Source organism: Ursus americanus, chromosome 30 (genome assembly GCF_024610735.1).
Source record: "Ursus americanus isolate L20-20 chromosome 30, mUrsAme1.1.p, whole genome shotgun sequence".
NCBI classification, from domain to species: Eukaryota; Metazoa; Chordata; class Mammalia; order Carnivora; family Ursidae; genus Ursus; species Ursus americanus.
This window is the reverse complement of record NC_142156.1, coordinates 6,699,697-6,712,520: the sequence shown is the minus strand read 5'-3', so window position 1 is coordinate 6,712,520 and position 12,824 is coordinate 6,699,697. Positions and strand designations below refer to the sequence as shown.

The window sequence follows — 12,824 nt, the reverse complement described above, 5'->3', positions numbered from 1 at the left end:
TTCTGGGATGGGGGGCAGCTTGAGGACAGGAAGACCACCAGGGGTGGAGTAGGTGAGGATGTCTGACCCCAGGGTTCCGTCCGGAGCAAAGCAGAGATGTGTGTTTATCCCCATAAACACCACAGTCAGAACCAAACCAAAGCTGATCATTTTTTGTCCGGGAACAAACTAATAACTTGATCTGTTTTCCCTATGGTCTGATTTAAACCATTACTGTTTGTTTTCATTTCCAGTTGTATTTCCACTTATTCTAACCACTGGCTGTCCCCTCATGTCCCTACTGCAGGGCTACGGGCCTCAGTCTCCCTGCATCTCACCTCTGCTCCTGTCTGGACCGTCTTCCCCAGGCTGTCTGTATAGCAGGGAGTCAGACCGCCCCCGAACGCACAAGGGCCTGGCTACCCAAGGAGGCGGACCCCGCGTGATGGGGCTGAGCTGAGGAGTAGGGGCCCCTGGAAGGGCTTTCCTATCAAAACCACCCCACCCCTGATTCCTTAAGAATCAGATATTAAGCCTCAGTCTTGCATCTGAACACCAACTGGTTGGCAACTGACTGGGAAGAGAAAGCTATGACGTGCTTGCTGGGTTGAACAGTTACCCCCTCCCAAACCCGGAACCTCATCCCGAACCTCAGAACCGATGGGAATTGGCAAGACAGTCAGTGCAATCAGCTGACACCATCCCGGAGTAGGGCAGGCCCTTAATCCAGGAGGACTGGCATCCTTGTAAGAGAGACACAGACGCAGGCAAGACAGCCCCTGTGCCCACAAAGGCCGAGGCTGCAGGGATAGGTCCGCAAGCCCAGAAACACTAAGGACTGCTGGGGCTGTCGGAGGCTGGAAGAGGCAAGGAAGGATTCTCCCCTCCAGCCTGCACAGGAGTCACGGCCCTGCCGACACCCTGGTTTCGGACGTGGCCTCCAGAACGCCAAGAGAACAATTTTCTGTTGGTGGAAACCTCCCAGTCCGCGGTACTGTTATTTTAGCAACAGGAATCTCACACGTGAGAAGAATACAAAGACAGAGGGGGAGCAAATGGAACACAAGACAGTTCTGTGTCCTTCGCGGTCCTCTCCCCAGCTGCCAGGAACGCCGCTTACCTCTATCCAGCACCTTCTGGGCCTCCTTGATGGCACAGTCCTCCTGCTGTCGGTAGTATATCTGCACAGATGCCACCTCCCGCCACTGCACCAGGACCTAAGGGGCAGACGCAGGGCACAGCCTGACTTTCCGGGACGCCCAGCTCTGCGGGCAGCTCCTCTCAGAACAAGCCCAGGCGGGGACACGGCACTCACACACATTCTGGAAAATGCCAGCAGCCGCACAGACCCCAGGCGACGGACCAAGCCTCCAGTCCCCACAGGAAGCCCAGTATCTCAGGCGACAGACTGTTAACCTTCCAAGCACGCCATCAAGAAGTCAAGGCATCACCTGGGCTTTTGTCCATTACTACGTGTTAAACGAAGCTGTACATTATATACGTGCAGCCTTTCCGACTGAGACACCCGAAATCACACCAAGAGAGCCCTTGAAAAAGAAGTCAGGCAGCCAGGCTTGCCTGCTTCCCGGTTCCTCAGGCACAGACTCCATTCCCTCCAAAAAGGCCTCCCTTCCGAGCCCTGAAGCCAAGCCGAGTCCGGACCCTCCTTCCAGGGCTGGCCTCAGAGCTGTCTGACAACAGACGAGGCCTTGACTTTGTCACGGTTCCTCACCCTCGGGAGGCTTCCGAGTTGTCAGGACCAGTCTCCCCCAGCCTTCCAGCAGGAGAGCCACTGCTGTTCAGAGCTCCTGGCAAAATGATTTTTTCTGAAACAGCCCCTGGCGCAGGGACCACTCCTGTCCCTTCATTTCTGAGTCCCCTGTTGCATAACACACCTTCCTCCCACGGTCGTGTGCTGGCACGCCCTCCCTCCTCCAGCACGTAGGACAGGCCCCACCGCGTGGCATTTGGGGGCCACTTCCCACTGATGATGACCAACAATCTCACGTTCCTGGGGTGCCCTACGCTTTCCAGAAAGCCTCTGCAGCCACAAAACCAGCCACGATGAGCATCCTCTGACAGATGAAGAGACAGAGGTGCACGCTGACTTAGTTTGCCCCAGTGGAAAATTCCGCGTGTGTAGGAAATATTGGTTCTGCTAAGAACCAGTTTGCTATGTTTTTGTTTTAATGGATATTGGTTCATAATCCAGTAAAAAAGTAAATAAAACTCGAGTGCTCCCACGGCTGTATGCATGCATGGAGGGGGGTGAGTAAGCCCACGTCCTGGGTTCCTTGTTCAGTGCCTAGCTTTGGGGCCACCCCCTTGCAGGAGCAAGGTCCCAAACCCTCCTGGGCGACCAGCTGGTCTCTCCATGCCTCACCTTGGAACACAAGGTTCGCCGGTAGTGAGCGCTTGCTCGGGAGGTTTGCTTGGCTTCATTCACACGGGCCAGGGTGTTCTCTCTCCAGCGACGGAACACGCTCCTGCAGGAACACAGGCCGGAGAGATAGGGGTGACACCAGTGCGGAGAGATGGTGGGAGGTTTCTGTGAGTCATTCCAGGTGCTTCAGACCACTCCTCAATCCAGGACGGACTCCTTGTACCTAAGAATATGTCTCACCAATGGGCAGGGTCATGCCGACACAGACACTCCGCTCACGGCTGGTGAGCACCTGCTCTGTGCCGGGCACCGGGGGAGCACCGGGGGCACCACGGCGAACAAGACCAAATACCAGGTCCTCGCGCATGCATGTGCTGAGGGCACAAAGCGGTGACCAGGTAGTGACAGTACAGGTGCATCCAGCCACAGCGAGGCACAGAGAGATGGAAGGTAGCAGAAGACCACCAGAGCCCCAGCACCGTGCTTGCTGCGGAGTTAGCTCCGTCACTCTGTCTGTCTTACTCCCTCTGAGGAGCTGGACGGACACTTCCCTGAAGGAGGGTGGAGGTGTTGAGTCCACAAGGCCCACTACTCACAGGCAGCCTGGGATACAACGTGCTGAACAAATCCAGGGGGAGGAAGAGACGGAACAAGGGAGGCCTGCCGGGAAGGAGAGAGTGAGAGCTCGGTTTAGCACAAGCTGGGGGACGGGCTCATGACGGGGCTGGAGCTGAGAGAGCGCATGACCTCCAAGGCTGTGAGAGATGTCTCTGGAATCAGTGAAAGGCCTGGAAAGCCAAGCAGCGGGGAGGCAAGTGACTGGGGGCTGAGACAAAGGGGGTCCCTGCAGCTCTGGAGGGGGAGACACCAAAGCTTGCTGGGGAGGGTCCAGGGAGAGGAGCAAGACGAGGGCCAGCTCTCGCAGATGTCCAGCTGACAGCTGCCTCAAGGCCCCACGCACACAGCGGCTGCAGACACGAGGTGAACCACGCCGGGCTGCTTGCTGCCGAAGGGCCCGCAGGTGCCCGGGGACTCACCGCAGCCGCCGCCGCCTGTGCCGCCGCTCCCTGGCCGCCGCCTCCTGGAGGATGCTCCGCACCTGGCTCTGGTACGCCTGCAGGAGACCGAGAGGCTGGCGGCGCCGGCCGTGCCCGACCCCCGTCCCCGCTCGGCCCACGGGCGCCGACGCCCAGCGCGCTCACGCCGGCGGGACAGAGCCGAGCGCCCGGACCACAGGGAGAGGGCGGTCTCGGCAAGTCCTCACCTAGGAAGCCGAGCCCCGCACTCCTGCACGGGGCCCTTTGCTGAGCAAGGATGGAAGAGCCATGCCCGCGGCCGGCGGCGACACCCACCGTGCGGGGCACGTGCTCCCCGTGAGGCTCGGGGAAGGACTCGCTCCGGGAGGGGCAGGGAGAACCGGAAAGGACACAACCCCCTACCCCCCCGCCCGGGGCGAGGAGAGGCCCGGAGGCCGGCGGCAGCCCGTACCAGCCAGGTCCGCAGCGCCCAGCCGAGCGAGGCGCGCCGCTGGTGCAGGAGGGCGCGCGTCAGCTTCCGCCGCTCGGCAGCGCGCAGGGCCAGGCCCTGCGGACAGAAGGGAGGGCCGCGGCCCGGGGGGGGGGGCGCTCAGCCGCGCCTCCAGCTTCCACCGTGGGGTACTCCCCCGCCAGGGCTCATCTACGCATAGGTATCTCTGGGGGGGGGGGCTCAGACGGCTCAAGTGCCTGGCTTAGGGCAAACGCTCCAGCAATGGCGGCCGCTGAAACACTTTCTATCCTGAATAGATGCGGGCAAACGGCTAGACCAGGAATTTTAGGTTCAGTGAGTTCAGACAAGAACCAGAAGAACACGGGACTCTGAGCCAATCACAAGACCAGGCCAGCGCTTGCTCCTCTGTCGCCCAGCCTGTCGGTCTCCCACGCTCGGGCAGGTGGCTGCCGAGGGGCTGGAGAGGGCGTCGCTGGAGTCACGGCTCCCCCGCCCACACCCGCACGGGAGGCTTCCGCGCCAGTCTCACCTCCCTCCACCTGTCCCAGGCCCGGTGCCGGAGCCGCGCCCAGTGGAACTCTGCAGCCAGCACGAGGCCCGTCTGCCTGCGGGGAGGGCTCGAGTCAGCAGGCAGCCTGCACCGGCCAGGGCCCTTTCGATGGGCGCCCGCACGGCCTGGCCCCTGCCTAGTGGTACTTAAGTTGGTGGACAGGGAGTTATCAAGGCCTCTGGGGGCGCCTGGGAGGCTCAGCCAGTTAAGCGGCTGCCTTTGGCTCAAGGTCACGTCCCAGGGTCCTGGGATGGGGCCCTGGGTTGGGCTCCCTGCTCAGCAGGGGAGTCTGCTTTTCCCTCTCTCTCTGCCCCTGCTTGTGTGCTCTCTTTCTGGCTCACTCTGTCAAATAAATAAGATCTTAAAACAAAACAAAACAAAAAAACACCTTCTCTGAAGAGCTGTCGAAGGATTTGGGCTCTTCCCTCGGGAAAGTGAGCATCTAATCAAATTCTCTCAGCCAACCTGACAGGACTCCAGTACCCTGAAGTGCATTCATGTGCTGGCAACTCAGGAGATTAAATGCGGCCAGAATTTGAGAGTGGGGGAGATCCTCACAGCACAAAGTGGATACAGAAAGGCATTAAAGCAGGACAGTGTCTGCAGTGCCCGTGTGGGCTGCCTGCCCCGCCGTCTCTCCAACCACATGGTGTGGTAACAATGGCCACAACCTGCCCCTGGGCCACAGCTGCTGGTCCTGGGGGCTCAGCTCTCCTGCAACGGGCTCATCAGTTCTATTCCCTGACCATGGCCACTTTGAATGGGCCCCAACCAGTGAGCAGGGTGCATCCCATGGGTAGGATCCATGGAACATGTCTGTCCCTAGTCAAGTTCTGGAGGCTGGGAGCTCCATGAGGTACCCCAGGATCCTCTCACTAAAGCCCTGATTTTGTGTAGACTGTATCAGGCAGACTTTCTGGAACCTAAAACCAGAGTCTAGGCTAACATGACCCTCCAAGGGGCACTCAGAGCTAAGGGTGCTACCACTATGGTCAAAGCTGGCCTGAGAGGGGGAGCAGCTGGGGCAGAAGCAGCCCCTCACTCTCTTCTGAGCCCTCGGGCACTGTCCCTCCAGATGCAGAAAGCCCTCCTGAGCTGGTGGTGGCGGTGGTGGGCCCAGGCCGCTGCTGTGCACTGCCGTTCCTGGTGACGTGCTGCTGCCTGCCGGTGCCACGTGGACCAAGACCTCTGCAGGAGCTGCCGCTCGGAGTGAAGGATGGCCTGGGGCAGGATGGCGGGGAGAGGACAGAGGAGGTCAAGCAGCTGGGGGTACAGAAGCCAGGAAGAATCTACAGGGCATAAGTACTGACCAAGGCAAAAGAAAAGGGCGTTAACAAGCCGCCCTGGCCCAGACGCCATATGGAAAGTCCACTGACAAAGTCAACAGATGCCCCAGGCCCTGCCCTGCCTCATGAGTACTGGTCACAGGCAGGACATTCCTCAGTGTGGGTCTGGGCTCTGGGCGATGTCCTGAGCAGAGGAGGCAGTGAGTGGAAAGCTTGAAGCAGGTCCTGCCCATTCCAGGCCCCTCCTCAAGGACGGCCACTTACCATTCTCTCCGCCAACCGGTTTTCTCGATGCTGAAACATTTTCTGCCACCAGATAGCAAATACTTGCTTCTCCAATGTCTCCCTAAAAAAAAAAAAAAAAGGTAAACAAATCACTTAAAATAAAACAAAATCCCTACAAAAAAGAATAAGAAGTTCCAAATAATTGGGTTTTTCCTCTTATGCTATTAGCAGGTGAACAAGTTGAGATGGGGAGAAAGGAAAGAGAAGGAAAGCAGACAGCAGTAGCCAAAAACCCCACAAACAACCCAATACTCTCCAAGTTATTTCCGGTGTCAGCCAAGGATTCACACAGTATGAATAAGATTGACTTCGAACCCCGGGCTCTTCATCAATTCAGTTCCACACTGAATTACCAACAGTGCTCAATGATCAGTAGTGAAAGCCTCTCCCGTCCGTGCTGACCAGCCAAGTTGCTGCTATACAAATCCTTGGGGGAAGCGGTTAAAAACAGAGGCCAGGTCTCCAGGGCTGACTGAGCAGGTCTCAAGTGGGCCCCAGGAAACAGTATTTAAACAAGTGTTCCATGTGAGGCAGGCAGGGAGACAGGGTTGAGAACCACTGCTGTCAGCTCTGCCAAGCCTCCGCACTCAGCATAAGGACGCGGAGGCCTGCAAAAGCAGCGCCTGGACAACTGGTCAACAGCCACTAGGAGCTGTGTGTTGGCAAAACCATGGGACAGTATATATGCGGGAACTGTTTTCAGGCCCTGGACAAGAGGCAACATAGACTGTCATCCTTAGAATTGAGAAACGAGTAAGGTGAGCCCTCTGTCTGCCCAAGCTTTCTGCCTGAGGGCACCTTCTGAACACTGGGGGCGGGGGAAGGAGGACAGGACAGTCTCACTGAGTTGAGGCAGAGACTGGACTTTAAGACTGCAGGGGAAGGGCTGTAGGGACACCTGTCACCTTCCTGAACCTGGGCACGTAGAGCCCTCGCCCTGCCTCAGAGGCACGCTCACACACACCTTGCACACTCCACAAGAGCAGTACCCAGAATTCTATGTGAGTCTGCCCGGTGCTCAGGTAAGGCCGTACAGGCAGGCTCTGTGAGGCCTAGCAGTGTGGCCTCTTCAGGGCTGACTGCTGGATGGAGATTACCAGAGGCTGGAAAGGGCTAGAAGATGGGATTCTGGCCCAGTCTGAATGAAGAGACTTTGCTGAGAACCCCAGAATTCAGAAAGGTTGTGCCTCAGGAATAAGCGCCATGCCCTAACTCTGAAGACAAAAGTCAAAAAAGACCACACATGGGTTGCCTGGTAGAGCATGCAACTCTTGATTTCATGGTTGTAAGTTCAAGCACTGCGCCGGGTGTAGAGATCACTTAAAAAATAAAATCTTAGGGGCGCCTGGGTGGCTCAGTCAGTTGAGTGTCTGCCTTCGGCTCGCGTCACGATCTCAGAGTCCCGGGATCGAGCCCTGCGTCAGGCTCCCTGCTCAGCGGGAAGCCTGCTTCTCCTCCTCCCTCTCACCCCACTCGTGCTTTCTCTCTCTCTCACTCTCTCAAATAAATAAATAAATAAATAAATAAAATTTAAAACACACACACATACACACACGCGCGCGCACACACACACACACACACACACACACACACACACACACACACAAAACCCACATGAAGAAAGAATAGAGCCACACTCACTAGGATCAACAGGAATCACCAGAATAGACAGCAACCACTGCCTACCAGAATAAAATGCAAAACCCTTTAAAAGAAAAACAGCTGTCAACTGAAACAATGACCCAAATGTTGGAATCAGCAAACACTTAAAAAAATAGTAAGTCTGTGTACTTAAATGAAGGATGAACAAATTAGTTACCAGACAGGGAATCTTAGCAGAGAAATAGAAACTACAAAAAAGAACCAAATGATTTGGTGATTCCTCAAAAAGTAAACACAGAATTAGCATCTGATTTAGTAATTCTGCTTGCAGGTATACAACCAAACGGATTAAAAGCAGAGACTCAAACAGATGTATGTCCACCGAAGTTCACAGCAGCATTATCCAAAATAGCTAAAAGGTAGAAACAACTGGTGTCCACCAACATACGGACGAATAAATTGTGGTATATCCATACAACTGAGTATTATTCAGTCATAAAAAGGGATGAAATTCTGATACAGGCTATGACGTAGATAAACCTTGAAAACGTTATGCTAAGTAAAATAAGCCAGACACAAAAGGTGTACTATCACCCAATTCCACATATATGAGCTACCCAGAATAGGCAAATTCAGAGACAGAAAATAGTTTAGAGGTTCTCAGGGCTGGGAATAGATAGAAATGGAAAGTTAGTGTTTACTGGATACAGAACTTCTGTTTGGGATGATGAAAAACTCTGGAAATGCATAGTGGTGATGGCTGCATAACACCCAATGCCACTGAATACACAATACACTTGAAAATGACTAAAATGGTTTTATGTTATATATGTTTTATAATTGGGAAAAAAAAATTCCAGAACTGAAAAGAACCATACCTGAAGGAGAAAAATCACTGGATGAGTTACAAATAAGAAACTGAAGGATATAGATCACTGAAGACTTTCTACTGAAAGATCAATAAAAACTATCCAATCTGAAAAATGGAAAGAAAAATAGAAAAAAAATAAACAGAGCCTCAGTGACCTGTGGGACAATATCACCTGGTTTAACATAGTGTAATTAGAGTCTAAGAAGGAGAGAAGAGAGGATATAGGGGCAGATGGTTGTTTTTTCCTTAGAGAGAGCGCGTGCATGTACCTGGCGGGGGCTGCAGAGGGAGGGAGAGAACCATAAGCAGGCTCCATGTCCAGCATGGAGTCCGATATCATGACCCTGAGCCGAAATCAAGAGTCAGACACTTAACCGACTGAGCCACCCAGGTGCCCCAGGGCAGATAAATTATTTAAAGAAATAATAGTAAAAGACTTTTCTAATTTGGTTATGGTGGGGGGAACACCTCAGATTCAAGAAGCTCAACTAACCCCAAGCAGGATAAACACAGGAACACTACACTTTAAACACATCACACTCCAAGCTGTTGAAAAACCAAAGATGAATAAAAACATCTTAAAAGCAAAAGAAGAGAGACAGATTACATTTAGGGGAAGAACAATATAAATGATGGGTGCCTTTATACCAGAAATAATGGAGACCAGAAGACAAGGGAAGAATGTCTTTAAAAGACTTGGGAGGGGCTTCTGGGTGGCTCAGATGGTTAAGGGTCTGCCTTCGGCTCAGGTTATGCTGGGAGAGCCAAGCCCCACATCGAGCTCCCTGTTCAGTGGGGAGTCTGCTTCTCCCTCTCCCTCTGCCCCTCTCCCCTGCTCATGCTCTTTCTCTTATAAATAAAATCTTAAAAAAAATAAAAGAAAAAAAAAAACCAGACTCAGGAATGAGGGGTGGAAAAACTCATTGTTCTATATCCAGGAAAATGTCCTTTAAAAAAGAGCGAGAGGGCACATGGGTGGTTCAGTTGGTTAAGCGTCTGCCTTCAGATCAGCGTCTGCCTTCAATCCCAGGGTCCTGAGATCGAGTCCCACCATTGGCCTCCTTGCTCAGTGGGAGCCTACTTCTCCCTCCCCCTCTGCCTGTCACTCCCCCTGCTTGTGCTCTCTCTCCCCCTCTCTCTGACAAATCTTTAAAAATTTTTTAAAAAATGAGAGCGAGAGTGAAATAACCATAAACAAAAGCTGAGATAATTTATCTCCTGCTGACTTATAGTATAAAAATGCTAAAGGGTAAAAGCATACAGATGAAAACTCACATCTGCAGGAAGAAACAAAGAATATTAGATATGGAAAGTATGTGGGTAAATATAAAAGACTTTTTTTAATCTCTTAATTTTTAAAAAAGAATTCTGTTTAAAGCAAAAATTACACAGGCAAAAATATATGACAACAAATACCATCAATGATGGAGAGGAAACAATTTTACTGTTTTTATGTTCTTACATTTAACACGAAGTGGTACAACAGAACTGAATAGAACTGTAATAAGTTAACAATGTGTACTGTAGGGGCACCTGGGTGGCACAGCGGTTAAGCGTCTGCCTTCGGCTCAGGGCGTGATCCCGGCGTTATGGGATCGAGCCCCACATCAGGCTCCTCCGCTAGGAGCCTGCTTCTTCCTCTCCCACTCCCCCTGCTTGTGTTCCCTCTCTCGCTGGCTGTCTCTATCTCTGTCGAATAAATAAATAAAATCTTAAAAAAAAAAAAAAAAAAAAAAGAAACAAAGAAAACCAATAACAAACAAAAACCTGTAAGGATACAGAAGCTTTGAAGATGACTACCAACCAACTTGTCCTCATAGACATTTATAGAACACTATCTCCAACAACTGTAGTATTAATATTCTTTTAAAGTGCACATGGGAAAAAATAAAGTGCACGTGGAAGGTTCACCAAAATAGACCACATATATTCGGCTGTAAAACATGTCAATACATTTCAAAAACTGAAGTTATATAAGGTGTTTTCTAGCCAAAATGGAATTAAATTAGTAATTAAAAAAAATAAAGTATCAAGAAAATTCCTATTTGAACATCAAATAACATTTCTAAAGAAACCACAGGTCAAGGAAGAAGTCACAAGGGAAGTTAGAATGTATTTTTAGTTGAATAATAAAAACACAGCATGTCAGAATTTGTGGGATAAAGCTAAAGGAAAGGGAAACCTTATAGCTTAAAATTTTCACAAGGGAAAGATTTAAAATTGATAATTTACCAACAACAACAAAAGAAGGGGTGGGCACACCTGGTTGGCTCAGTTGGATGAACATGTGACCCTTGATCTTAGGGCTGTGAGTTCAAGCCCCACGCTGGGTGTACAGATTGCTAAAACAATAAATAAACTTAAAAAAAAAATGGGTGAAAAAAAGTGGGTGATTTGTGCTTCCATCTTAAGGTTAAAAAAAAAAAAAAAAAAAGGAAGGCAAACAGCCAAAGTAAGTAGAAAGAGGTATAAAATAAAGAGTTCGAATCAATGTAAGAAAAATATACAGTAAGAAAACTGACAAAGCGAAAGTTAAAAGAAAAAACAAAACCCATGATAATTCCTTGCAAGACTGATCAAGAAAAATGAGAAAAAATACAAATTACCAAAATCAGGAATGCACAATGTGGTATCATCAGAAAGTCTACAGACATTAAAAGAATAATAAGGCAGTTTTATGAATAGCTTTATGCCAATGTATTTGACACTTTGGACAGAATAAAAAATTCCTTGAAAAATGGAGCTTACCAAAACTGACATGAAAAGAAACTCTTGGTCGCTCTATATCTATTTTCAAAATTAAATTTGTAACCAAAAACCTTTCCATAAGGGAAACTCTAGGTCCAGATAATTTCACCAGCAAATTCCATAAAAAATTTAAAGAAATACCAAAGACACATATTACAAGAAAACTACAACCAATATCCCTCATGAAAGTACACGTAAAAATTTTTCATAAAACATTAACAGATCAAAGTCAGCAACACGTGAAGAAGATAATATATCACGGCCAAGTGGGGTTTATCTCAGGAATACAGTGTTGGTTTAACATGTGAAATCAGGAAAACCATACGATCTCAATAAATGCAGAAAAAACATCTGGCAAAATCTAACCACCCTTCATAATAAAAACTCTCAATAAACTATGAATAGAAGGGACCATTCTCAATCTAATAAAGGGTATCTATAAAAATAGTCAATGGTGAAATACTGACTGCTTTTGTTTTCCCCCTAAGATTGGAAAAAAGACAAGTATGTACCCTCTCATTACCTCTATTCAATACTTTATTGGAGATGCTAGCTAATCCAGTAAAGACAAAAATAAAAGCATACAGACCGGAAAGGATAAAATAAGTTGTCCTTATTTGCATACGACAAGATTATTTATGCAGAAAACCCTACGTAATTTTTTTTTTAAAAGGACGGACTCAAACCATTAAGTAACTTTAGAAAGGTCACAGAGATGCTAGCTAATCCAGTAAAGACAAAAATAAAAGCATACAGACCGGAAAGGATAAAGTAAGTTGTCCTTATTTGCATACGACAAGATTATTTATGCAGAAAACCCTACGTAATTTTTTTTTTAAAAGGACGGACTCAAACCATTAAGTAACTTTAGAAAGGTCACAGAGCACAGTTTCAGTTGTATTTCTATATATTAGGACAAACAGTTGGAAAATGAATTTTAAAAATAATTCTATTCACAATAGCATCAAAAAATAAGGTATTTAGGAATAAATTTAACAACACACATATATACAAAACTTCTACCCAAAGTTACAAACACTGAGAAAAATTAAAGCTACATAAATGGAGAAGTTCATGTTCATTTATGGGGAAGTCTCAGTAAGTTTGAGATGTCCTATCTCCCTTAAACATCCATAGAGATTAAGTGCAATCCCAAACAAACAAAAAATCCCAGGAGGAATAAAGTTGAAAAACCGATTTCAAAACTTGCTATAAAGATACAAAAATCAGGACAGTATGATAATGGCATAAGGATAAACAAGCAGATAAATGAAACAGAAGAGAAAGTCCAAAAATAGATACAAACTTATAAGGACAACTGATTGTCAACAAAGGTGCCAAGGCAATTCAATGGGGGAATGAAAAGTCTTTTCAACAAACAGTGCTGGAAAAACCAAAAAACAAATAGAAGAAAAAAAATAATCATTCTTGGCTCTTACCTCATACCACATATGGAAAAAATTCAAGATGATCACAACCCTAAAGGTAAATGCTAAAACTTTATATAAAGTTTCCAGAGAAAATGCTGGAAAATATCTTTCAAGATCTTGGGTGTAGGCAAATATTTTTTTAGAGAAAACCCCAAAATCACTAATCATAAAAGAAAAAATTTGATGAACTGGACTATAACAA

At 48.7% G+C, this 12,824-nt stretch overlaps 1 protein-coding gene across 8 annotated transcripts in view; it reads right to left on the bottom strand.

Annotated features, from left to right (window-relative positions):
• Positions 1-12,824, bottom strand: part of SFI1 (SFI1 centrin binding protein) — a 90,281-nt gene that overhangs the window by 6,477 nt on the left and 70,980 nt on the right. For all 8 annotated transcript variants that reach the window (XM_087857235.1, XM_087857236.1, XM_087857237.1 and 5 more), the window contains 7 exons: positions 5,951-6,032; positions 5,443-5,621; positions 4,380-4,455; positions 3,851-3,946; positions 3,400-3,476; positions 2,363-2,465; positions 1,100-1,196 (listed from right to left, as the gene is read on the bottom strand). In XM_087857235.1, coding sequence (XP_087713361.1) covers positions 1,100-1,196; positions 2,363-2,465; positions 3,400-3,476; positions 3,851-3,946; positions 4,380-4,455; positions 5,443-5,621; positions 5,951-6,032 — 710 coding nt within the window. The remainder of the gene's footprint in view (positions 1-1,099; positions 1,197-2,362; positions 2,466-3,399; positions 3,477-3,850; positions 3,947-4,379; positions 4,456-5,442; positions 5,622-5,950; positions 6,033-12,824) is intronic.